The 26,949-nt window shown below is 35.3% G+C and overlaps 1 protein-coding gene across 10 annotated transcripts in view; it reads left to right on the top strand.

Annotated features, from left to right (window-relative positions):
* The window catches only part of LOC145695073 (echinoderm microtubule-associated protein-like 2), a 438,352-nt gene that overhangs the window by 338,720 nt on the left and 72,683 nt on the right, over positions 1-26,949 (top strand). For all 10 annotated transcript variants that reach the window (XM_081771921.1, XM_081771922.1, XM_081771927.1 and 7 more), the window contains exons 3-4: positions 12,489-12,621; positions 13,971-14,222. In XM_081771921.1, coding sequence (XP_081628047.1) covers positions 12,489-12,621; positions 13,971-14,222 — 385 coding nt within the window. The remainder of the gene's footprint in view (positions 1-12,488; positions 12,622-13,970; positions 14,223-26,949) is intronic.

Raw genomic sequence — 26,949 nt, 5'->3', positions numbered from 1 at the left:
ACAATGTGAGGAGAACGAAAGTCTTTGCCATATTTGTGAAGAAAAGTTTACTAGAGACTCCAAAGGGTAAGAATGGATCAAGTGTGATATGCGCCAAGATTGGTATCATGTTCTTTGTGTGAACGTTCAGTGCCCTTAGCTCTTTGTTTGTGATTATTGTAGCAGATTTAATGCCTAGATATTTACGTCAAACCAATAGACAGGACTCTTGACATGAACTGTGGTTTACGTGTATGTGCAACTATCTTTTGCTCGTTATTGTAATCATTTACGTTTTATTTCTTCTTTTGTACTTTTTTTTTTTTTGGTATCTGCTTTGCATTTTATGTGAAAATATTAAAAAAAGAAATGCTGCTCATATTTGCCCTATGAAGTGCTCATATTACCCTTGTACTCCGGAAAATATGAGCACTGCGCACTTACCTTACTAACCTGTTTATTACTCACTAACAAAAGTATGTATAACCTTGTATTTTTCAGTGTTTGTAGACGAAATATCAAGCCTTCTTTTGGAGAGACTTTTTTTCTTTCTATAATACATTATTTTTGAGATATATTAGGATTTTCATTAACTCTTATTCAACTGACTTCCCCTACAGCAGGCTTAAATTACACTAAGCACTAAATAGTACATTTAGTTTACTGTAAATTGTATTATGTTTCAAATCAATATCTTCAGAAATAAAAGAACTACAGAGTTGACCGCAAACCTTTGAAAAGTACAAAAAGCTTACATAGCAATTGATGCAAAATGACTCCTCATAAACAAACTAAACATCTAAAAAATGAATGACTGCTAGTTTTCCTTATACTTTATTATCGTAACGTCTAACGTTCTATTTTTTTACGAGCTCACAGAATAGTTTAAAAAGGCAAGTGACTAGCTATTCAAGATCAGTTTCTCGAACTTTACAAGGCTGGTCATCACTTCCGTGGTTCTGAGAGATGAACCATTATACCCTCCAACTCCTCTGCTAGAAAAAATTCTTAATGTAATTTTTCAGTCTTAGTGGTGGGTAGAAGGAACTTAGTTTTTCTGCCTGAATGCAGAAATAATTGTAATATTGCAAGTAGAGTAAAATTGAGCTCGGAGAGAAGGCTCAGGAGTACATGAATGCTGCAGCCTTTTAAAGTTAGCGAAGTTTCGTTAACTTTGATGTCACAGTTAGCAACACTGGGAACAATAAAAGTGCAATGATTTGATGATGTTTGTGGTTCACATTCATTAAATGAAGAATAAAAGGTTTTCTTGAATGTTTATTATTATTATTATTATTATTATTATTATTATTATTATTATTATTATTATTATTATTATTATTATTATTATTATTATTTTGATCAAGAAGACTCTCTGAAATAGTAAAATGAGCCTCCCGTACTCCTCCGTTTTCTTAAACCGAAATAATCTGAGGTGGAAATTACGATTACGAAACGCACAAATTTCAAGTTCACTTGCTTAAAATGGTCTTCGGAAACAAAATTTCACTTATTTTTTTTTTATTTTTTACATGGACGAATCATTTACTTGGTTGGTGTCTTCTTCGCTAATAGCATGTAACCGTGAAGGTGCTCCAATAGATGTTGGCTCACGCACAACTCGTCCAGGAGTGGATCTAGGGGGAAGAAACTTTTTTATTTTATATATAAATAAAACCGATCTCAGATTTTGGAGCTCTTAAAAGTAGCTCTAAGTAGCAGTATTACCCCCCTCCCCTTCCAGAAGTCTGTCCTGGATCCGCCCCTGCGTAGCACATTGTCGATAGTCACAAATGCTGAAGGTCCATGTGGAAGCATAAACAGCACTTCAACTTCACGTAATTCATGATTTATTCATAATATTTCTGCTACGCACCACTGGTAACAAAAGTTCCTTTTTGCAGATTTAAGAAAAACCGATTTACACTTTGAATTGCAGAAGTTCGTTTTGGGGGAAGCATGAAGTTAGTTCATGGTGGCCCGTTACTGCCATAAAAACTTCGCCATTTTCCGAAAGCCAAAGATGACTTCGTTGAATACCGGCCGCATACTTTCCCTTTTTTTTTCTTCCGGAAGTCGTCGAATTCATTTCCAGGCAACAAAACGAGAATAATACCCGGAGTTTGTACTTGCACTATACTCAGAAATTCTTCTGCGGTTTTAGTGGGGGCGCGGTGGCTCACTGGTAGAGCGTTCACGTCCGGTGCTTGGGGTCCCTGGTTCGATCCCAGATCGCGCCGTGTGGGCTTTGTGGTGGACAAACACCGTGCTCATGGGTTTTCTCAGGGTTATCCCGTTTCCTCCCACTTTCTGCATTCCACCATTTCATTCATTTCTCATAATCACAGTCTCCTTTAGCCTAACCGGCATAAGCGTCGGACGTAAAACTTGAAGATTTCATTTCATTTCTGCGGTTTTAACACTGTGTATCTGTATTTGCCTAAGGTTATGCCGCGTTGCCACATTCTTTACACCCCCCCCCCCCTCAATACCGTCGCAGAGAACCTTGCATGGCCGGTTTCACTGCAAAACCACTGCTTTATCGGACCTGTCTGCATCTCGAACATTTGAAAGCGATTTTTAAAGTGGGATGCAGCACCATCAGAAATCACTGACACGGTTTAAGAAATTGTAGACACTTATTTTCTCGTATTCAAACCTTTTCCTATAAAATATTTTATATTTTCGCTTTTCTTCGAGTATTTTTAGAATCTTGTCTATGGCTATGAGTACATGAGCCGAATCGTGTGTTTTATCGTCGTTTATTACAACAAAACTGTCAGTTGATTCATATTCCTGTGATAACTCTGAATTTCACTTTGCAGAATAACAGTCCAGTTTTCAGCGAAGTCCACACGAAGTAAAATAGAATTTGTATCTTGAAATTTTATACGGTGCTTTTCGGTAGCAATTAATTCTCTTTGGATTTTCTTGATGTAGTCATGAATTACAATTCTTACAGTAAACCAGCAATGTACGATACGAAAACAGAAAGTGGCACAGTTTTTTCAATGAGATTATTGTTTTCCCATATGGCATACGTAACACTTTCATTTTCATCAGGATCAATAATTAAAGACTCCACACTTATTCCTTCCACTCCAGGACATTCACCACATTCTTGAAGAAGACGGTTGTCATTTTCTACGGATCATACTACTAAAGGAAATAGGTCACTCATGACAGCTTCAATACAGGCTCCACCTTTGATTTGTAGCAACGCAGTAGCAGCTAACTTAAAATTTGCACAACACACACACACATACACACTCTCCTCGCAGGTTGCGGACTGACACACTTTAGTCGAATACTGTAAAATTCCGAGTGACCCATTCTTATGTTGGGATTGTTCTGTTTAAAAAGTCAGTAAATTTCTTTGGAACGCGTAAAAAAACGTTTCGATTTTTTTTTAAACTTTTTGTCCTTTTTCGATCACTAATGACACCGCACTTAATTGAGACTTTGTCTGGAGCATTCCAAATCATCACTGAGGTAATAGTTCTGGCTTTTTGTAGATCATCAGAATTGTTGGATGGCCATTTCAAGTAAACATAAAATTTGTGTGTTTCGTAATCGCAATTTCCACCTCAGATTATTTCGGTTTAAGAAAACGGAGGAGTACGGGGAGGTTCATTTTACTATTTCAGAGAGTCTTCTTGATCAAAATAATGAACAAAACAGCCAAGAAAACTTTTTATTCTTCATTTAATGAATGTGAACCACAAACATCATCAAATCATTGCACTTTTATTGTTCCCAGTGTTGCTAACTGTGACATTAAAGTTAACGAAACTTCGCTAACTTTAAAAGGGTGCAGTTAATTCATGAAACATTGGTCGAGAATGGTATTTGGTGTGTTTATTATTCATGTAAAGTTGAACCATCTGACAAAATTTCAGAATTTTAAAAGATGGTGATTTTGAGAAAATGGCGCCCAAAAATGGCGATTTTTGAAAATTTTACAATTTCTCGAATTTTTTGCGACAAAACGGTTGCACACAGAAGCGGTACAATTTTTTTTTTTTCGGAAAGCGGGTAACCAGGTCTTGCCTACCGTGAAAACAGAATTTTAAAATTCAAACCGAAAGTGCTCGAAAAAAATTCGCAAACTTCGACTTTTCAGATAAATTGACGTTCATTTGTTAATTTATGTACAAAAAGGTGCGTATGCGCAAACCAAACTATAATAAAATATAGTTTATTTATATCCCTATGTACATATCACAACAAGAATTATAACCGTACCTGTCTCCATAGCCGAATGGTGAGGCTCTGAAGTTGACCATTTTCCATGTCTTCTACAATTCATAAATTGTACTCCCCGTCTTTGGTGGCCCATTACTTGTCGGGAAAATTTTTTTCGACAAAACAAAAAAATATGGGTCTCTTAAAAACATGTCTAGTTGCTATAAAAAAAGTTTCAACAATATCTGAGATGGTGATGGTACACGCTCTGCCTGAATTGAAATGGAAGGCACCTTACCGTAATTCGTAGTCACCCGTGAAATGAATGAAAGCCGTGCGAAACATATAATGACGCTTATACTGGCTTGTAGCGGGTTCTTTAAAGGCTCAATAGATGGCGGCACGCTAGTTATCGCGTGAACAGGAAAATGAAGATGGAGCTGCAAAGAGGAACAGTTGTGAGTCAGCGTCGTCCAAATACGCGGTAGTGTGTTCTCAGTCGAAAAATAAACAAGCTGGTTCGCGGAAAATGGAGACCGATAAAGTGGAGCAGCGTGCCATTATACGGTTTCTTACCGCCGAAGGTGTCGGCGCATGGGCAATGCACAGACGAATGGTTTGTGTTTACGGCCTGCATGCACTGTCACTGCAAGCAGTCATCAAGTGGAGCAAGCAGTTTGCAGAGGGTCCAAAGACGCTTTAAGGTAGCAATCGTCCGGAGCAGCCCGTGGTGACGACACCACAGTATACTGCACGAATGGACGAGATCATCCGGGAGAATCGGAGAACTACTGTGAAGGAGGTGGCGACGGAAGTGGGCAGCACCGTCGGATTGATCCACTCCATAATCACCAGGACGCTTCATTTTCGCAAGGTTTGTGCCCAATAGGTGCCCCGCAGCCATACTGACGCTCAAAAAAGGAAAGTATGGAGGGAGGTGTGCCAGTCGCATCTGGACAGATTCGAAGCTGAGGGTGAGGCATTCCTGAAGAAAATCATCACAGGAGACGAAACATGGTGCCATTACTGCGGACCGGAAAGCAAACGCCAAAGCTCGCAGTGACGTCAACCCACCTGTCCCTCTCCAAAGAAGTTCAAATCGATTCGAACCTCAGCGAGGAAGATCATGGCCTCTGTGTTCTTCGAGATTCGAGGACTACTGCACACGGAATTTTTGGAGCACGGACAGACAGTGAACGCTGCCAGGTACGGAGAGACCTGCACAATCTCCGCAAGTCCATCAAGTCCAAACGTGCAGGAAAATTGTCGGCGGGTGTGATTTTGCTTCATGACAATGCGCGGCCCCATATGGCCAACGTGACGCAGCGGACTTTGACGAAGTTTAAGTGGGAGGTTCTCCGTCACACGCCCTACAGCCCAGACCTCTCCCCTTGCAATTTTTACCTGTTTGGGAAATGAGAAAAAGCTCTACGTGGACATCGTTTCCATTCGGACGATGAGATTATACAGGAGGTGACGTCGTGGCTTCGCCGGCAGCCCAAGACTTTTTACCAGAAAGGCACCCTGCGGCTCGTATCACAGTGGACAAAGTGCGTCGTCGCCAGAGCTGATTACTTTTAAGGTAAACAGTTTCCCATATTTGTACAGGGTGACCACGAATTAAATGAATGCTTCTTATATATTCACATTTATGAATGAAACGATTGGATGTTTTGCTGAACGTCTAGCCAGCTTTTCCTTTTGAGATAGAAACATATTCAGAAAATGAACTCCAAGATTTTATTGATTGGTTGGTTGAATTATGCTTTAGGGTCCCGTTCAGGCCCGAAACTATATCAGACCTGGACCTACAGCTTAACGTGGGATCCAAACATTTTGAGCTCCACTGGGAAACAGACATCAAACTCGGGTGTCCCGCTCTGAGATGCTACAAGAGAGTTTTGTTATTATTAGATGATCACACAGCAATTACCTCTTTATTAACAGTATATACTGTATATTGGCGCGAATTCCTTAATATGAGCTATGCAAGTTGTGACTTAGGTCGAACTACTATGAGTGTAGCTGAAACTATTTCTGGTGCTTTAGGAGGTAGCCTTCTGTTTTTAAACTAAAGTTGAATGTGACACCCAATTCATTTTTACGTTGGGTCCCAATAATATGTGCCTCTATCGACGACATTGCCTGGGACTACGCGCCTAGAAATCAAGCGATCTGACTGCTTATCCATACTCTTGTAAGTTTTTCGCGTTGACTGGACACCTAAAATGTTCACGTAATTACTGGCCGTAAAATGCAAAAAAAAATTCTGACCGATACCACAGAGCCCCCGTATTGTTTGAGAGCAGAGAGAAGAGAGTTCGTAGGTGTCTGCAATAGGTAAACATGGCCTGTTGTTGGAAATAAGATGAAAAGGGACTCGTCGGACTATATTACGCACTTCCAATAATCGTTGATGCTATTTCTATGGTCCTGACATTTTTTTTTTTTTAACCCTAAGAGTTAAGAGACGGGATAAACAGTTTGGAATACTGCAACCCAACGACAGATGTTCAGGTTAACAACTTATGTTGGACTGTGCTCGTCGAGACTGTTCAAGGTGCAGATTGAGTTCCGGAGTAAGTTTTACAGCATTCGCTCTGCGGTCTTTAGTTACAATCCTTTTCAGTGCTCGCCAATGTGTGTTACTGAGGCTTCTCTTCCGTCAACTATTACTCTTCGCCAATGTTGTTTTGCCATGAGTTGTAGGCAATCATTACCATGACACTGTTCCTCGAGACACATCTTATACACTGGGCACTTGAGATACACTTGCGTCAACTAGAATCTCGCACCTGCAATTTTGCTTCTTTTTAAACTAAGAGGTCTCACATTTTGCAACTTCATCGTCCGCCCATTTCAACACGCCTCCGTTTTTCCGTGCCAGAAGTACCACAGACGATTACCTAACACACCTCTAACAACAGCCAGGCACTGTAAACACATCTTCAGTGTTTTTCTTATATATCAGAAATTCGGGTGCGCAGTTTAAGACGTCATAATTGTCATGCAAACGTATACACTTGCACGAATCGTCTTACAATGTTGATATTTTTTGTAGATACTACCTGGCTTACTTTCTTTATTTTTGATATTATTCAGTGTGTTTAAGTTTTTAACTGAAATTCAAAAAAATAAAATAAAATAAGATAGGAATTAGCTTAGCGAAGAGCTTTAATGTAGATGCAACAAAATGTCTTTTGACGTCACGGAACACAGTTGCATATGATTGATCTGCAGTAAGTACACGTACAAAAACAAAACTAACCAATCTTAATATTCACGCATGAATAGAGAGGATCAATATTCTATGGGAGAAAGGCAGATTGACACAAAGAATACCTCAATAGAATCTGGTGAAAAAAAAAAAAAAAACATTTTTGAGAAAAGGAGACAGCAAACTAAACATAGAATGGACAATGAGCATGAAAACGTATCAATAAAACAAAGACAGAAGAATAGTAATGAAAATTACAATCATATCAAAATAAATTAGAAAGAAAGAATTGCAACATTTATACATACTGTATGTAAACTCATTACAACAAGAACATAAGATGGATTTAGAATGGATTTTACGAAATAAAAGTGCACCATACATACATACACACGCTGTAAACTGTAGGGAGTACAAAATAACCTCTTCGGGCTCCACATGGTCGATCGTATACGATACGACATAAAAATCGAATCTTTTTTCATGCGCTCTACTTTCAACAATATACAGCCGCGCGTCTGTCGTGCTTGCTGTTAGTAAACTGAAACACGTGTCGTGGGTTATCACGGTTCCTACGTTGGAGAAAACTTACCGCTAATCAGCGCGTGTACAAATATTAAATAAATAGTGAAGTCGGTCAATAAATTGATCTACGTGCGTAGGTGATGTGGTGAGAACTATATGAAATTGAAAATGGGCAATTGTTCCAGTGTCAAAATTGAAGATGTGTCTGGTAAGTAGGAATTCATTTTGAAATGTTTGAAATGTTGAGCTAGCAGTTTTTTTCGTTTTTAATTAAAACATGCAACAGATGAACTGAAGATACAATTCCTTTATTTGAACACGCAACAGTAAATCATGTTTTCTTGTTGTTTTTTGAGGGAGAGGAAGTCATTTTGTTTCTTTTTTTTCCGCCGGTTATTTCTTGGGGCATTTTCGTTACTTCCGCCACTGAGTGTTTTGTATGTAAATTGAATACTTTTAATTTGAGATTTTTCACAACACTCAATACCCATTATAAACTACTACTGGTTTCAGTATCTTTATATAGTACAGAAATTTGGGTCCTACGACTGTGTCCTCATAAATTTCGTCAACAGATTTCGGATTATATGAAAAGATCGGGAAACATTTATTAAGTTTTTTAATACTGTTTCGTCAATACTAGATGCCGTAGTTTGTAAATTTTCGAAATTTTAAATTGTGTTTGCAAGACACCTAAAAAATGCAATGTAGTAGCATACGCAGAATTTCCTCAAGTGCATGTCGTTTCATGATTTTTGTATACATATCTTAATGTAATAAATATTAATTTCTCATATCTTGTTCAAAGATGGGGGTTAAACCCCAGAGAAGCCCTTCTTTGCTATGCCACTGACTTCAAGACATAATTGTAGTGCAGGCTTCTTCTTGATACTGTTGTACTAGTAATTTCTCCATGTTGTCACGTTCAATTATGCTCCCTCGTTATTTAATTTTATCTTGTTTGTTTGTTAAGTTTAGCATCCTTTTTGGCACTAAGGCTATATGAGACGTGGACCTACAGTTTAAAATGGAGTCAGAACCACCAGAATATTTGAGTGCCCTCCTACCAAGAATCAAAGCAGGCCTACGTGCAGCAAAGGCGCGCGCGTTAGCCACTCGACTAGCGGGAAGGACTAGTATATATATATAAAAAAACCTTATAGACAAATAAGGTAGGCGTAACTCTTTTTCTTGCGATATTGATCTCCGTCAAAACAAATCCACGTGAACGGCTCGTGAACGCTTCAGACGTTGGTTCAGATCATTAAGACAAGTAATAGAATTAAAACCAGTACATTATGCTATTTTAATCCGAGACAGCCCGAGGGGTGCCTCTGAGGCTCCTACTGAAATATGAACTCTTCTACTGTTCATTTTTTTATTACTATTGACAAATGATTTCATAGCAAAGTAGTGACTAGCCTTTTCTATTTACTACTAATAAAAATGGGCGAGGTGGGTTCAGGTAGCTTGTATATGCAGCAGGGAGTCTCAGAGGCATCCCTTGGGCCTTTTCAAGGTAAAATTATGATGGGCTTTCTCGGGTTAATGAAATTACAACAAATTGGTGATAGAAATATTGTTCAATTGCATATTACAAAGAATACCAGACACAGTGGATAGTAAACTAATAATTATTCATATTAAAGTAATGATCCGTCATTACATTTTGTTTTAATATCAGCTTATTGTTCGTATAGGCTGCTGTGTAATTTTACTATTTATGGCAGTCATATTTGACAGTGGTTCGTTTTATTCTGACTGAAAACTTACAAAAAATAAATAATAGGAATTTTCAACTTCAGATAAAAATGGTCTGGGAAGGAAGGAAAAGTCTGCTACTGTCGTATGTTTTCCACCATATAGGCCTTACCCGATGCATACGGAGCAAAATCAGAATAATGCAAAAGAATGCAAGTAGATATGGAATGGGCATGAAAATATAAACAATGCATTTGCAGTACTAAAAATGCTGTTGGGACTTAGAGGTAGTTCGATTTTGAAAACAAAACATCTTCAGACGTATAATTTTAATTTTTTTCTTTCTTTTCTTAAAATCTCATTTAATTCCTGCTCTTACTTTGTTTCGTTTTACTGAAGCAGTCCTTTCGAGTTAAAAGTGCTCACTGTTGGCCAATGTCGTGATGTATAAAAGTAGACCAGTTGCTGGCGTCCTCATTAAATCACCAATCAGTCAATCACAATCCCATTTATCATATAAACTGTATTTTTACTTATATTGTTTCAATGTGCGAGAAGTGATCAAAAAGTAAGGTTACAAAGCCTGCAATGAAACGTGTATATATTATTTCATACAACTAATATAACTAACATATATTACGTACATTAGATTATTTCTCGACATAGTCTCCATATCAGTTGAGGCACTTGTCGCATTATGGGATGAGTTTGAAGGTTCTCTCCTGTTAAAAATCCCATCCTTGCATGTTCGGCCATGTTGTTACAAACTTACCGGTACTGCAGAATATCGTGCACAATGTGACGAACATTTCCGAACGACATTCCCAATTCTGCCATCAGAATTGTGGTCAAATCTTGATGCCATGCTGGGTCGGCCATTGCACTCCTCGTCGGTGACGTTTTCTCTACCAGTTGCAAACTTTCGACACCATTCTGCGACTTGTTGACGAGACATTACTGTCTGTCCGTAAACCTCTACCAGCTGCCGGTGAATTTCAGCCACGGTTACATGTTTCGCCCACAGAAATCGAATAACTGACTGGACTTCTTCGCGAGACCAATTTTCCAAACGAGTCGTCATTTGTGTTTATGTACAACTAGCACCTTAGATGACGGGTGGCTGAAACTCTGAGCAGTTGCCAACTCCATTTATTAAAATTACTATATACCCCTCATTCCTCTATAACATATTAAACTCCAGAAATATCTGCCTTGTAACGTTAGTTTCTGATTCTCCCTCGTATAAGTATTCTTTTATAATTGGCTATAAATAAATGTGTAATATGATGTGATTATTTTTATAACAGATATTAGGGTGTACAAATTTACTTATACGTTTCACTTTGTCGTATTTCGTCTTTCTTTTTGTGTAATTTGCCTTTTATACAATTCTTATGCCCACAAAATAACTTTATGGACATCAGATAACACGCTAGATAACACAATTGCGTATGTCGACATAGAGTAAATGTAAGTTGTACAAGTAATGCCAACCCATTCGCCAATCAATTATGAAATAACTAATGAAGAACGCTGAAACAGACGATTAGCTCAACAGGATTTCCAAATGAATTCCCAGGTACTCCCAAATTGGCTGTTATGCCATTACTCGAATAACTTCCATTTACTGTATGTCGAACAGTGGGAGGGGCTCTTCCTTATGTTTCTTACTCTTTACGAGCTAGCAACAAAATTAGAAAATACGTAAAAGTTCACTAGTGCCTTTAAGGTCTGAGGCAAGAGACTAGATGACAAAGATGATCCAGCATTCAGAGAAAGAAGAACACTTCTTCCTGCCAAAGGGCATTCTCTAATACGTTCATTTAACATTTGATTGACTCAAAACGTGGGTAACTCAACTTCGGAACATTAAACGCAAACCTAGTTCAAAGTTCAATACATGGAATAATTTTATTATCCTACTATATTTATTTGTATGCGTTATATTTGAAGAGTAATTCTGTGAAGATCATCTAGATAAATTTCGACGGTTTTATCAGTGGGGTAAACAAACTTAGGAAACAGAACAAAAAGTGTGAGTTCAAAATATGTCAAAATCTTGAAACAACTTATTTTGTTAATACTTTTTTGAATTAATGGTTTAAAATTATATCATATCGATCCATATCATATTATATTAAGAAAACAAAGAAATTCATATCAAAGTTGAATACACAAGAAATCGTCTAAATAGATAAAACATACTTTTATAATCGATAATCGAATAGATAAAACATACTTTTTTAACCATCTGTACTCATGAAACAAATTCACCCTAATATTTTTAAAATCTTTAACTTATTTATTCCCTTATTATTATTTTCTTTCAAGAAAAGAAAAGTTTTATATGTTTTATTTGTTGTACTCTCACTTGTGTGTCCTTGAGTTAAAAAGGAAACCAAAAAATTACGTTCATTTTATCCGTTTTATTAAAATTGTAATTCGACTAGTTATCTATGCGATAGGATTTTTTTTTTAAGTGTAACGTTCCACCTTATGCTCAGAGTCTAAGTGAGACTGTGATGATAATGAACGAAATGGTAGAATGAAAAACGTGAGAACGTCGAGAAAACTCATGTATCTTGTGTTTGACGTCCACAAAACTGCTTGGCGAGAGCTGGGATTAAACCAGGGGCTCCACAGATTAGAGGAGAGTGATCTACCATTGAGCCACTCCCCAAACAAAATTATAGCAGATAAGTGCATACAAAGCATAATGTATTAGGCGATCTGAGTGAGTTTCGAACAAGAAATCTGATACAAGTAATGGAAAATGAATATGAATACAAAAAGTACATACTTTACCATTTCGAAATTGCAAACTTCGAGATAAGCAGAAAATACCGAAAATAGTAATTAAAGTTATTTGATATCGTTTCAGGTAGTGGTCAGGTGATGAACCATGTGAATTCACCAAAAGAGGGAATACGTCTTAGACAGACACCGTCCAGTGACGCAAGAGATGCACATAGACGAGCATCCAGCTATGCACCACCTTCGTCGCTTCCGCAAAGGTAATTTTAAAATTCATCAATTGCAACGTGATTTTCTTTCATTATTAGTAATTACATTTCTTAAACCATTTGTTTGCTGAATGATTTTTTTTTTTTTTTTTTTTTTTTATGTAGATGCAAAGAAGCATTGCTCATTGATAACCCGTAAATTTTATTAGCTTTTATTGCAGTAGTGCATATTTCTTTGAGCTTTGCCAGTTGTCGCCACTGCTTAAGGTTGAAATCGGTGAAGAATTAGAGGATGAATTTGCCCTATATTTCGTGATAAATTGCGTAAAAAGTTATGTAGATTTTTATGAGAGCATGTGTTTTATGAGACATAGCGTCTTTTATGAAGCATTGCACGCATTTTGTTTGAAAATTTAAACTATACCTGCTGTTTATGGTTGAAATTAGCCAGAGGTAAGGAGCTGTCATGGACTACAATAAATAAGTAAATAAATAATAAAAAATGTGTTTATAATTTTGCCTAGAAATTCAGGTTTTCAATAACATAGTGCTCTTTTCCGAGACTTCCAATGATTTTTTTTTTTTTTTTTTTTTATGTCTTGAGTTTCCTTAAATACTTGAAATTCATGGCGATGAAATTTTCAAGAGAAACGTGTTGAAAACCTTCAACTTTAGATGAGTTTAAAAGGGTGCTCATAACCATAGTTGGCAGGCCGCTATTTTCCTCTCTTTTTAAATGTATTTTGTGGGAAGCGAGAGTATTCGCAACAATTCAGTCAAAATCAAATGACGGATTTCCAGACTTTATGGAAAAACAAATTGAATCATTAAAAAAAAAAAAAAAATGAATAGAACCAAATAATTGAAAACTCGCGGATTATTCTCTGATAGGTGATTATATTTGTCTTTGGAGAAACTTTGAATATTAATCTCTTGAATTTGATTGAATTATTTTGAATGCTGTCGCTCCAAAGTAGGGGACACGTGCTTCCATTTATTGGTGATAGTGGAGCCTTCGTTCTCTTCTACAGTGCAGGGTACTATCGGTTATTTGAAATTTAACGAGGTAATATGGAAGGTCTCGGGTCGACTTACAGCTTTACGTAGTCTTCAGACCGTGTACACTTCCACAAAGAGTTCGCCCGCGTTTCCACACTAAAAGGAAGATTGCAAACCATCTAGCTACGATGGATCCCAAAGAATGGTGAATTGTTGCATGGACGTAATATTTTTTTATTATTTATTTTTATTTTATTATTATTTTTTTTAAAGTGGGAGAGCTATTGTGGTTGTATGACGACAAGGTTAGTATACTATTTATTGATCACATTCTTAGAAATTTAGAATTATTCAGCATGTATAATGTAGTCTAATAAAATTATTATTTTTTTTTTCTGTAGGAGATCAGCACATTATCAGTCTACAGGGTCCCTACACTCTGACAGCCATAGTAGTAACAGTGCGTCGCCAGCACCTTCACCGTCGCCCACCCACACCCCACATCGTGTTTCACCTGCACCACGGCATACGATGTCACCCTCGAGACCACCTTCCACCAATTTGCATCTCGCTAAGAGATGGAGTTCCACTGGAGACTTCAACAATGTTTCGCCTTCATCGCCTCAGAGCCACGGTAACTCTATAGCAAACAGGTAAGTGACTGCAGCCATTTTTTTTATTTGTTAATTTACGTAGATAAAGCACATTCTCTCTCTGTTTGCATGCATGTATCTACATGTGGATGTATATGGATACCATAGGTGTTAGTTTAATATGCATTACAAAATTTGTGAGTGTTAAGATTTCTACTTCTATCTATAGTAAATGCTCATTAATCGAGTTTTTTCCGTGATATGCATACAGCATCTATAACATACTGCAATTATAAATCCCTTCTGGTAAAGTAGTATGCTGAAAATTGAAGTCGAAGTTCAATCAGTCAATTTATTCATAATTTAAATGCATTTTAATTTCCTATTGCAATACATATTAAAACCTATGCTTCTTTCCACTTTTTATTTGTTGATAGATATTGATACCACTTTATGTTAACGCGTTCTTTGTGTAAAAAAGCGGCTTAAAACCTCTTAAAATTGAGAACAATGATAATACAAAAAAAAAAAAAGTACGGTTCGAGTATTTTCTGTGTTTAGCGGCTACGGATGCAAAACGTGCTAATTGGACAGTTTTTGTTGAACACATAAGAAATGGCAGTCATCTGAGTCGTTGCTACGTCAGTTATATTTGCAAATTTAGTGCTAAGAATAATTTGTTAACCTAAAAACAGATTTATATTATATTCTTTCAATTAAATTGACCACACTTGCGAAAACATATGCATAAAATTATTAAGTGATTAATTGCTCAGTGAGATATCTTTTGATGAATGTATAAGATTTTTTTTAATATGTCAGTGTTCATAATAGCTATTTAGATAGGTGCAAATTAACTGAAAAATTTTCTTCTTAGATTTGTGGTGTTCAAAATAAAATAATGTCGAGGTGGCAGTCCATAAAATCCTAAACCTGACAACTGCATGATGAAGTTTCAAAACTTGAGATGTGAATATTTAATGCTAATATATCTAATAACATTTTAATCAGACAGGCTTTAAACAGATTAAATAGATTTTCTGCTCAATTTTTCAAGAGCGAAAATTCGTTTTTATCTTCGCTTTTAGAAACAGTCACAGTGATGTTTTTCCTAATTTTTTCGAGTTCTGTTGCCCATACAGATACAAACTTTTGCAACTGAGAGCGTTACAGTAGTTGAAGTGAATACATTGATACATTAATTTATGTCGTCTGATCGAAACAAAAGAAGAAAGAAATAATGATATAATAAGGCGAATATATATGTAAACAAAGTAGTTTTAAATATTAGATTATCTTCCCAAATCGTTTTATGTATGATCAAAATTCATTATAAAAAGCAGCAAGTAGAAGCGTACTTCAGGTCCCGGAACATTAAGTACTAACCTTTTCCGGAATATTACTGTAAAATTGCAAGAAATTACTAACAGTTATGTTTCGATAACTTTATTGAATAAATCAGACCCAATCAGCGTAATTCAAGGTTACTTTTGACATTAAAATAAGTAATAATTGGTCATTATTGTAATATATAATCACTATTTTAATATTAAACGTATTCATCGGGTTAAGCTGGTGTGTAAGTTAACTGGTACGTATTGATAGTACATCTGTTACTGATTCGTTGTGATTTGTCTCAAATGTTGCAGTAATGTTTCCAACCAAGCAAATGAAGCCAACTACATTCAAATTGGCAAGTAATTGCGTATTAAACTCCCATAAAATAACTGCTTATTAAACTTGTCTGCTTCATGAGTCAATTATCACTGCCTAATTACTGGCCAGCCACGTTAGAATAGTTTGAGCTTGTTTTGTGCTTACATTTCTTTGCTCTAATAGATTGGCATTTTAATAAACGAACAGAAAAGTGAAAGATAATTAAATTTTTTCTCCAGCAAGCTTTACGGTATATGGCATCTTTAAAAAAACGAGAAATTAATATAGGGATGGATTATACTTAGAATCTTCAGAGACTGTTTTCTCGTTTTCCTTCAATTCTCAATGACTTTTCGAAAGTTCAACGAAGTGCACATAAAACATTTTTAACCGTATGACATAGCATCAGCGGCATAGCGTTCATGGAAACTATGGAAGCGCCGGTTCCTGTGAATAAACAGAATGTAAATAATGCAATAATGATGTAATAACAATGCGGAATATTAATAATATTATTAACAATGCAAAATATTATTATTATTATTACAATATCAATAATAATAATAAAACATTAATATAGTAATGTTTTAAAAATAACCGTCCCCTAACTAGAGAACCATACTACCCCACTGGTTAGCATTTTTTAATTATCAGTAATATTCGAATTTAAGATATTTCGTGTAGTCTTTAATTATATTACTACAGTGCTTATGGTGATTGAAAAATGTATCAGATTACGATTTTGCCTGCATATTTATTCAGATGTACTAATAATAACTTACAGTTGAATTGCGTGGTTTGATGAATTCATTTATCTGTTTCACTTAGAAACATTTCAGTATATTTTATACAGATCATCTGCTTCGTATAATAAAACAGTGTATCGTACACAGTTTACTCGTCAGTTCACTTAATTCTTATTTCGCCTAAAATTTCAGTAGCTGTCATTCAATTATAGAAATCTTATCCGTCATTTTAGAGACAATTCGATCTTATCAAGAATTGAATAGCCCTTACACAGTAGACTGACAGTATTTCTATACCTATATATAAATAACAGATATACATAGTGAAGGGTATATTAACAAAAATATATACATTTTAATTTCAAATAACTATTATATAAATTATTTCAAACACACAAGAAATCACATACATTAAAGTAACCACTATAAACATATTAACTACTTGCCAGAGTAAATCATAATTCACAATTAAAATAAATAAATAAATAAAATTCTAAAAACGTAATTTACAGGTGATCATACATTTAGTAAATAAATGTAGCTCAAAGTGGAATGTCAAAATTAGGAGAATAGTATTGTAGAACACAAGAGGTATTATAAAATATAGTGATAGAAATTTTGAACATGATACTTTTAGTTGAGAAATGTCATGACCATGCTATGTGGTATCTTAAAGTTACCATATCTTATTCCTAAACTGAAGATAGCAACAAATGGATCTACGTTTTGAAATTTCAATGCTGGTTTCTATGTAGGGCATTTTTTCCGTGATAATATCGTTAAGTGGGATGAGAATTAGGTCAAATGCGGATTTGCATTTCGCCTAGAATAACGGATGTGATTTTTGTCTGTGAATACAGCTGACAAAATGTTAGGCAAAATGAAGATTACGCGAAACCCGTTGTATCAGATTTTCGTTTGATTTGTGTGTTCTGTATATGGAAGTTTCATAATCTGATATATAAAGTGCAAGGGACGATGAGTAAAATTTCATAAAATTCCAGTTATGCTGAAGGATTATCCTCTTCTTTTCTTTAACGTCATTCATTCGTATCCTAAACGTTAGAAGGTGAACGAACGCTTGTACTCTTTAACAAGACACGCTTTCGTTAGTTTTATGAGAATAGGTCGTTATATTCATCTTATCACGGCTGGCTGAAGAAAATAGAGCTGCAGCCATGTCTGTTGCTTATCTCACGCAAAGGACGTTTGTAGTGAAATGAATGGGCTCTTACCAGATCCTTTTCAGAGGAAGCAAGCACTGCATGATTAATTACTATTCTTGTTCCCAAATCATTGGTATGAATTTCTTTTATTCAAATAGTTTTCCTTCTTTTCTATTAATTGTAATGTAAGCTCGCTCTATAAGATGCTAATGTTGAGTTTGTTTATAAGCGCGCGTACATGTGGTCCTGGGTTCGATTTTTGGTGGGAACACAGTATTTTCGGTGTTAATGGATTAGGAACTCCGGCCTAGGAAACCAGAAACAATAGTAGTACGATCCCATGCGCTGACTAGGTATTATTTTCCTAAAGCCATCTGGCTGGCCATATTCTTTGTGGGTTGTAACGTCAAGAAGCATAATTTTTAGTTTAGTACAATAATAGATTACCATTTGTTCATTTTGTGTCTGTGTCTCATAGCTTTTTTTACTTTTCATCGACAAGATTAAAAAAAATGTAAATATCGAATCCATGATTTTAAGGGTGTAAATATTACATAATTTCTGCATAATAATTCGTAATTCTCAATCCATCCTTCCACTGAAACTCATAGTGTTCAGTGTTTCATATATTTTTTTTAAAGAGGAAAGAAATTAGTCACCCTATGTCTGGTTGCTAGCTTATGATTCCATCCAACTACGTTAGAGGAAATAGACTGGAACATGCCTTCAGGCAAAATATTCAGCCAAAACAAATTTTAGAGGAAGTTTTTTTTTCCGTCATCCTGTGTGTGTGTGCTGACATGCTGTGTAATACATAGGTAGGATATAATAATAATAATAATAATAATAATAATAATAATAATAATAATAATAATAATAATAATATATTATTATTATTATTATTATTATTATTATTATTATTATTATTATTATTATTATTATTATTATAGATGGGTAACAAGTACTCTTTTTTTAATTCTTGTTACGCCTTCGAACAGAAAAATTGTAAATTACGATTTTCTAGAAAATAGCATTGCTTATTTTGTTTCTGTCTACCCAGTAAAGCTTCCAATCCTCTAAAAACAATTGAATTATTTAATGAATATAAAGCTATGAATGCCCGGGAAAGTGATTTATTCTTGTACCGGATTTCCAGACTTTCCTGTGAGATTTAAAAAAAAAGAAGAAGAAAAGAAAAGCTGACAGACGAATCGTTTTGTGAACTCCCGTTCTTATGCAACCACATATACACTATTGGAGTGTGGGTTGCAGTGCAGTTTAGGAATGGAGAATGAGATTCCACCAAAGTCGGTGCCGACATACTCATTGCTTCGTCGATTGTATACTGAAGATAGATAATGAATAAATGAATAATGATGGTTTAATGGTTACGTCCGCAGTGAGGCTATTTGTCCCCGTCTTGAAGACAAATAAAAATTGTTCATGACCCTAGAATGCATTATTACTGTACATGTTTGTGCCAGGAAAATCTAGAAGGGTTTGTTTATGATGAACGCAAGTAAAAAGTAAAATCTCAATTGAACGAGGAAGTTAGTATTATGGAACCGTATACTCTTTGTGTCTTTTTCTTGAATCCGAGGCAGACGAGGGGTTGCGTGACAAAATTCTGCTGTTTCTTTCTTTCTTTATCTCTTTTTTCTTGCACAATGAATTTTTGATTACGAAAATGTAAGCTAGAGCGTCTGGAAACCCGAAAGGAATAATAGATAGAATCTGATCACGTAATTAAGACAAATCACGCCATATTCTTCTACGTTCTGATAAAGAGTATTGTAATACAGAATAGTAGAACATTGCCCTAATTTCAAAAATAACGTTTTCTAAACTATGTCAGCATAAGATACAGCAAATTTTTATGGAAATGTTAACATATATTGTGATTTTTTTTTTTTTACTGGTTTTAGAATGCATATACATTGTTAGGTATTCTAAATCAACCCACTTTCTTGGTTTTCACAAAGTAGTACGTATATCTATATTAAATCTATATAAATAGTCGGAAACGATAAAGCATTTAGTACAAGACATAGAGTAAGAAGACTGAGAATGTTTATGTTGATAAAACATGAAATTCATTAATATTTTTTTTTCGTTAACGATAATGTTATTATCTTTAGTATCTGTTTCTTTTTATTTGTATTATTGGATCGAAAGATCCAATATATTTCATTCAAAAATTTTCGTTTATACCTTATATCTTGAGAACTACACATAGTGTAACCAAACTCAAACTATCATTTAACTGAGTATAATGTGCTTATTCCGTAGAAAATACCAAAAATCGATTTAAGGTCAGTTCAAAAATTTTATGGTCCCTGATCCAAAAACTAATTGTTCGTCAAGATCGCAATCTTTAGATCCACACTTTGGTCTTCCTAAAGTTTAAAAAAAAAACTCCTCGTCTAGTAGCTAGCGTTTCCCTATGGTGCACGTGGTCCCGGGTTTGATTCCCAGTAGGAGGGCATGAAAATTTAATTTCACAATCATTCACATTCATTAATCATCCGTCTCCTTTAGCTAAAAGGTGAAACTGTGGGATGTTAAATTTAAAAAATATAATAACTGCATGAAGTTCTTTGCAACCGTTCAAATAACTGTTAACCATGACCATCTGTGCTCTTTGGTTTATAATATAAACAGTGTGACAAAATATACAGATAATGCAGAATATTAAGTTAAAATATGCAGCAAAAATACCAAATGAAATTTCAAATTATTTAATAAACATGGACTAAAAGAACTTTCGTTAGTATTGGAGTCACAAGAAATCTTCTTGGCAAATACAGGGTGGTTACAATTAAAGTGCCGCTATTCACGGCGGTCGAGCGTGGGGTATAATCGACGTATTACATTGAAATTTTACAAATACGCTAATGAGATCATGTGGAAGCGAGTTGCGCTGGAAAAAATATTAGTTCCACTTACCGTCACCAGGAGAAAATATGGCGCTGCATAGGTAATTAGCACGTGAAAATTGTCCTGAATGTTTGAATAAGACGATTATCTAGGGCGAAGAGGTCAAACATGTAAAATAAATGTAATGAAAGCAAGGTGAAGGTCAGGTGATTGCAACAAATGAGGCAAAGGGTACAACTTTAGGAACAATGTGAGGGTAAGGAAACTCAAGGCATTGCGGCAGATCTTGGGGTTTCAGTTGCTGTACTGTGTAAATTCTGTAAGGATACTAGTGTAAAATAACCCTAAGAACTTTCCTCACTGTTGACCATGAAATGGCCAATTCCCGTGACATCGCTCGGGCACTGGTAGTGTTATATGGAGCACATACTGCGTGGTTATCAACCTCGTCAACAAGCTCGGTAGGAATGGACCGTCTCCTCTTGCTGGAGCGACACGTAACTCTCCCGTTGTCTCGAATTTCATTACCATCTTCTTTACGACATTTCTTGAGAGAAGTTCTCTTCTAATTCCTTTCAGACGCCGATATTTCCTCAATGCCGCACTGTAGTTGCTTCACTGTTATTCTGATAGACCAATTTTACTAACAGTACACTGTCTGTCTTATAAATAGTCATGCTGCTTCTCACGCTATCATGTGTATGAAATGTGAGCTCGTGTGTGTTCGGCCTGTTCAGCGCCACATTTTTCTCTGGTGGCGGAAAGCGGAAATAATATTTTTTCAGCATAACTCGCTTCCGCATGGTCTTATTAGCGTATTTACCAAATTTCAATGTAATACGTTGATTACAGCTCGCGCTGGACCGCCGTGAATAGCGGCACTTTAATTGTAACCACCTTGTGTTTCTAGAATCTAAAATTTAAACACAATACAGTGCCCAAAGAGAAGATCTATCTATAGAATCCAGTAGCATGCAACGTTTTTGAATGTAGTTTACCGTTAATTTTCGAAACGATTTGTGGTTTTATCATTCCTTCCCGTTTAAAATTATCTAAAATTTAATAATTTATATTGTCTAATTTGCTTATATGTCTCTAATATGCTTTGCGTCTCTTAGTTAACGCTGTATAGTTCAATGAAGCAGAGGATTATGGCCATCAAACACGAGCGTGCTACAAATTCTAGGTCTAGGAAGCCGTTTATTGACAGATGAATTATATTGATGAATTATAATTTAAAAAAAAAAAAACAGTTTCCAACTTCAAAATCCAAAATAACTTCATTCTGAATGCAAGGATATTTTATTTAACTTGTGATTGTAATGAAATATTGCGCGGAGATAATTTTTACTACCCGGAAAGTTTCACAAATAAAAATTTTGTATAATATACACGGAATTTTGGCCAAAATTTTATCCTTTTTGCATGGTTGTAAACAACTCTTGTAACTAAAGTAGTATTGGGTACTTGACTTTTTCTCATGTTGAGCCTATAATACCTTCAAAAATGTCGAGTTTGTGGTGAACATCTCTGTAGTATGTAGGAAAAGTGATATGTTAGTGTGTTATGTAAGCATGTGTTCCCAAGTTCATAAAGAGAGAGACAATAATCGAAACTGATGGTTGTATTTAGTGTTATTTGTATTATTATATGTTATCTTTATCATCTTTATTATTAATATTATTATTATTATTATTACTATTATTATTATTATTATTATTATTATTACATGTATTTAGGATCGAGGGTAGTGCATGCCACTATAAATGTATAAAAACATCAATAATAGTAGTTTTGTAGGTATAATAAGTATTATTTACACAATAGATAAAGTTGTTCAGTTGATATTATACGTTAAATCTTAAGATGGGAACATGGTTTATCTGGATACATATAACTGACTGTTGAACATTGAATATGAGTATGTTATATACGGATATTAGTTTGAAAGTTAGCAAGTTGTTCAAGTTTGTTAGTTTCTGCAAAGCGAAGGATGGCCAACTTAGGCAATTGTTTATTATTATACTATCATCATCATCATGGTAATAAGGATTCAGCCATTATTGGCAGGTCAGATTTTGAGAATTTAGAAACTTTCATTCACTCCGGTAGTCCGCCAATATTTTGTATCTTGTATGACGTAAAAAATAATTTCTTTAGAAGTTCTGTTGAATTTTGATGGTACGAAGAAATACAGAAATTTTCCCTACCAACAGCAATATACCTATCTCAAATGCTGAGATATATGAATAGTTCGTATTATGTGTCCCACGTTGGTAGTACTCTGGTGAACGTAAATCTAAGAAAACATCCAGTGCATGGCCCACCTATCGAGAGTTCAGAACTGTTGTCCCTGAGAAATGGCTGTCTAACGAATGGAACAAATGATAATCCCTCAATGCAATATCGAAGAATATAGAGATGTATTAATTGTTTCTCAACCAACTAGTGTTACGGATGACCTTAGCAACCAAAATGTGGCTTTGCGTTATCTTCGAGCAGGATAACACCTGAATTCATAAACACTGGCTTCACGGTTTTTCATTTTTCATGAATGGGTTTCGGATTATACCGTTACACATTATATTGGTTATCTGGCCAGATGGAATCAGTTTGTGATTCATTATACCCAAACATTACACTGAACACAGAACACAACCCACTAATAATGCAGTATTGATTTTGGGAATGGGTTTCATATAATGCTGAGTATCGTAAAGAATGTACCTCTCATCACACAGCAGCATTGTTCAGAAACAGATCTTTCTCGTGACGACATAACAAACAGATTTTGTTCGTGTCACTTTTTACACTACAGCTAAATTTTATAGGATCTAAAATTTAAACACGACACAGTGACGAAAAGAAGATCGTATCTATAGAATTCAGTAGCGTGCAACGTTTTGGATTAGTTTACCATTAATTTCCGAAACGATTTGTAGTTTTATCCAAATCTGATTCTCCCATCGTATAATGTTTCCTAAGCTTATGAAGATGTTCTGCAGATTAGTTCCTGTGCAAAGTTAAATGTTTCCTCCGATGTCTTATACGATGATGGTCTGTGCGACCATCAACTTCCTCGAGTTCAAGCTCAGGTTGTGATTCAGAGTCCCACTTTAATAGTAAATTGTGCCCTAACTTCAGTATTGCATATGGAATCAAAACAGAAAAAAAAAAAAAACTCAAAACAGCATTCCTACCATCTACGACAATGTCGCCTTACTATATTCCTCTTTCCTATATTTTAATTCTTTGTATGACTTTTTTTTTTTTTTTTTTTTTTTTTTTGCGAGAGACAAAATGAATGCAAGAGCTGTACTATATCAATGCACATTACAACAAGAATTCAGTAATGCTGTGACTTTGGACTTCTGTAGGTTCAGTGAATCTGAAGAAACATAGGATAAATGACGCTGATGGGTTTCTCAATAGTTGAGAGCAGTATTACTAACAGATGACAAATTTTCCACTAAATCAGGGTTCAGAACTCACAGGGCTTCCACTAGATACATATTAGATTCTACCGTAATCCTGCTGTAAAGAAATAAATTCTTTTATTTCTTCAAATATTCGAGCAAATCCATTAAACAGGGTGTCTTAAAAGTCCCCTGACAATAGGGTAACAGTTATTATCACAGTTACAACAAAATGTAAGGGGAAACCGTCTCTAAATATGTTTTCAATCTAAAGTGAAGGAATCTTATAAATCGGACGAGCCGTTTGGGATGTACACTCTTTATGTACCCAATGTTAAATGAAAATGCAACGTTGCCATTTATCTGGACCCAGAATATAAGTGAATGAAGTTACTGTCTTTCACGCTAACGTTTCGATGGCCAATCCCCCTTTCAAACAGTAACTTCATTCACTTATATTGTGAGTCCAGATAAATGGCAACGTTGCATTTTCATTTAACATTAGGCGCATAATGAGTGTACAGTCTAAACGGCTCGTCCGATTTAAAAAAAAAAATCCTTCACTTTAGATTGAAAACATATTTGGATACGATTTCCCCTCTTACATTTTGTTGTAACTCTGATAATAAGAGTTATCTTATGTCAGGGGACTTTTGAGACACCCTGTATATAATATCCATATTTTAACTTCTCAGTAAATGACTTCAGTATTAATTTTTTCTTCTGATAATTGAATAGCCTCTTCGGCCACTACCAGATTTTCATCTGAGTTAATGTCTACCCTAAAAACTTTTGCATCCTTTAAAGTATTTCGAAATGTTTCTTGTATGACATAATTTGAGTGACACCTCTGTTCACCTGTTGAAGACTCCCAAGCAGTGGCGTATTTAGGGGGGGATTCTGGGCTTACCCCCCCCCCAAAATCTTACTATGGTAAAGTATATGAAATATCTTGCAGAATTTTCACATTTTCAGGCAAAGCCCTCCCCGAAAGTTAGCAAAGCCACCCCCGAAACAAAATCGTAAATACGCCACTGCTTCCAAGTATAGCATCTTCTCTTGAGTTCATTGAAAGAAGTAATTCGTATTACACCAATGAGTTGTGTCTACAAAAATTTAATCATTCCCCTCTCACATTGTTGTGTTCTCCTAAACGTGTTGTACTACCTTCCTTATCTTTAACCTCAACAGCTAAATTCTCCATTACAATTCTGAATTACTTCCTCTTCTATGTGGTTTTTATAAAATATTTTTCCCGTTATTTAAGTCCGTCTTTTCTTTCAAATTTCGTAAATTTCCACTTAGCAGCATAGTACGTATGTCCCTTGTTCTATTTATCAAAATATTTCACCCTTAATTATTCTATAAATTTGTCGCTCCGTTATGTGCTTTAGTTAAATAGTCTCTCCTTAAACATCTTCCTACGAGAGATCCGAATGGAGAGATTTGCCTGAGAATATTTTGCCCTGCGAAAGGCCACTGTAAATACTTTTAGATTTTCTTTTGTAGCAAACTGGAAAAAACAGTATTGTAGTTTCCCGTTGGTTTTCACACTACATCTGCACTTCAGTGTTTCAACTTCATCCAGCCATTAATATATCTTTCCATGTTTGAACTGAACGTCAAGTTACTTTGCCGTTTATTGGGTTCTCGGCAAGGCAACTACTGGATGAACTGCTACATACTCATGTAGACTAAATTCGGTATGGTTAAAATATTTTTGTAAGTAAACTACCTCCGACTTAGATCTAAATTTCTTTATTTCCTGTCCTGTCCACTCCACACATGAAAGAATCATTATAGAGACTGTACCCTATTTGTGTACTATACTTTTATTTAGTCTTCCTTTAAAATATATATATAGAAAAATAATAAATAACTTCGACACAATGGTAAGTACAGTTACAGAAGTTATGTGTAAGTTATATTTGTACACCGAAGATTTTTTTTTTTTTAATTACACATATAGAAAGTGAGAACGATAACAGACTTTAGTTGTTGTGCTGTTAATGTTCTTAGGTTGTAGCTCGATTGAACCTGTTCTGTGTATTTCATGTGGTGATGGTGTTTGTATTTGTTCCATTTGAGCTAACTTCTAGCGCAAAATCTTTCTTTATCTGTAAAAGCAGTATTGATATATTATGCATTTCGTCAGAGGGAGCAAAAGAAACATGTAACACTGTATGTATTGTCATTATTATCATCATTAGTATTTGCTGTTACTGACAGCTTACATACCGCTAAGAAGCTTCCATCACGTTGTACCTAGGGATCTTCACTTTTTTTTTTTTTTAATACTGTCTTATCAATTTTAGTCTTTTTCAACCCTTACAGCCTTTCCTTCCACAATACCTTCTGTCGCGTTATTTAGGATATATTTTCATCATCTTAGCCAATGTACCAATTAGTGTCTTTTCTTCTTGTTAATTGCATTTAATATTGTTTTTCCTAACATTTAATATTGTTGTTTTCTTTCTCATTAGTTTCCTGTTTGACTTTGTTAATTTTCTCTACCCTTTTCCACTTGTACATTTCAAAAGCTTCTAATTGTGTTTCATGGCTTTTTCGTAGTGTTTATATATCCGCCCCGTAGAGAAACATTTTATGAGATATTTCTAATTTGCACATCTCTTCTTCATAAATGTCTCTTTCGTTCGCAACTCCTGTCCTTTCTTTAATTTCACGTTCACACTCATTTCTTTACTAATAATATTACATAGGTATCGAAAACTACTTTCTCGTGTTCTGCTTTCTCCCCTCCTACTTTTATATTTGATATAGACTGCTTCGTTCAACCACTATTGTTTTTGTCTTTCTATCTTTTATGTTTATCTCATATTCATTCTTCTGCACTACCTCTTTTAGATATTAAATAACTTTGATTAGAGGCAACATCTCTGTCAATTATGCACTTTTCGCTTCTCTT

The sequence above is a fragment of the Thermobia domestica genome, chromosome 9 (assembly GCF_964235325.1).
Source record: "Thermobia domestica chromosome 9, izTheDome1.hap1.1, whole genome shotgun sequence".
NCBI classification, from domain to species: Eukaryota; Metazoa; Arthropoda; class Insecta; order Zygentoma; family Lepismatidae; genus Thermobia; species Thermobia domestica.
The sequence above is the reverse complement of the archived record's forward strand: the minus strand, read 5'-3'. Positions and strand labels throughout refer to the sequence as shown.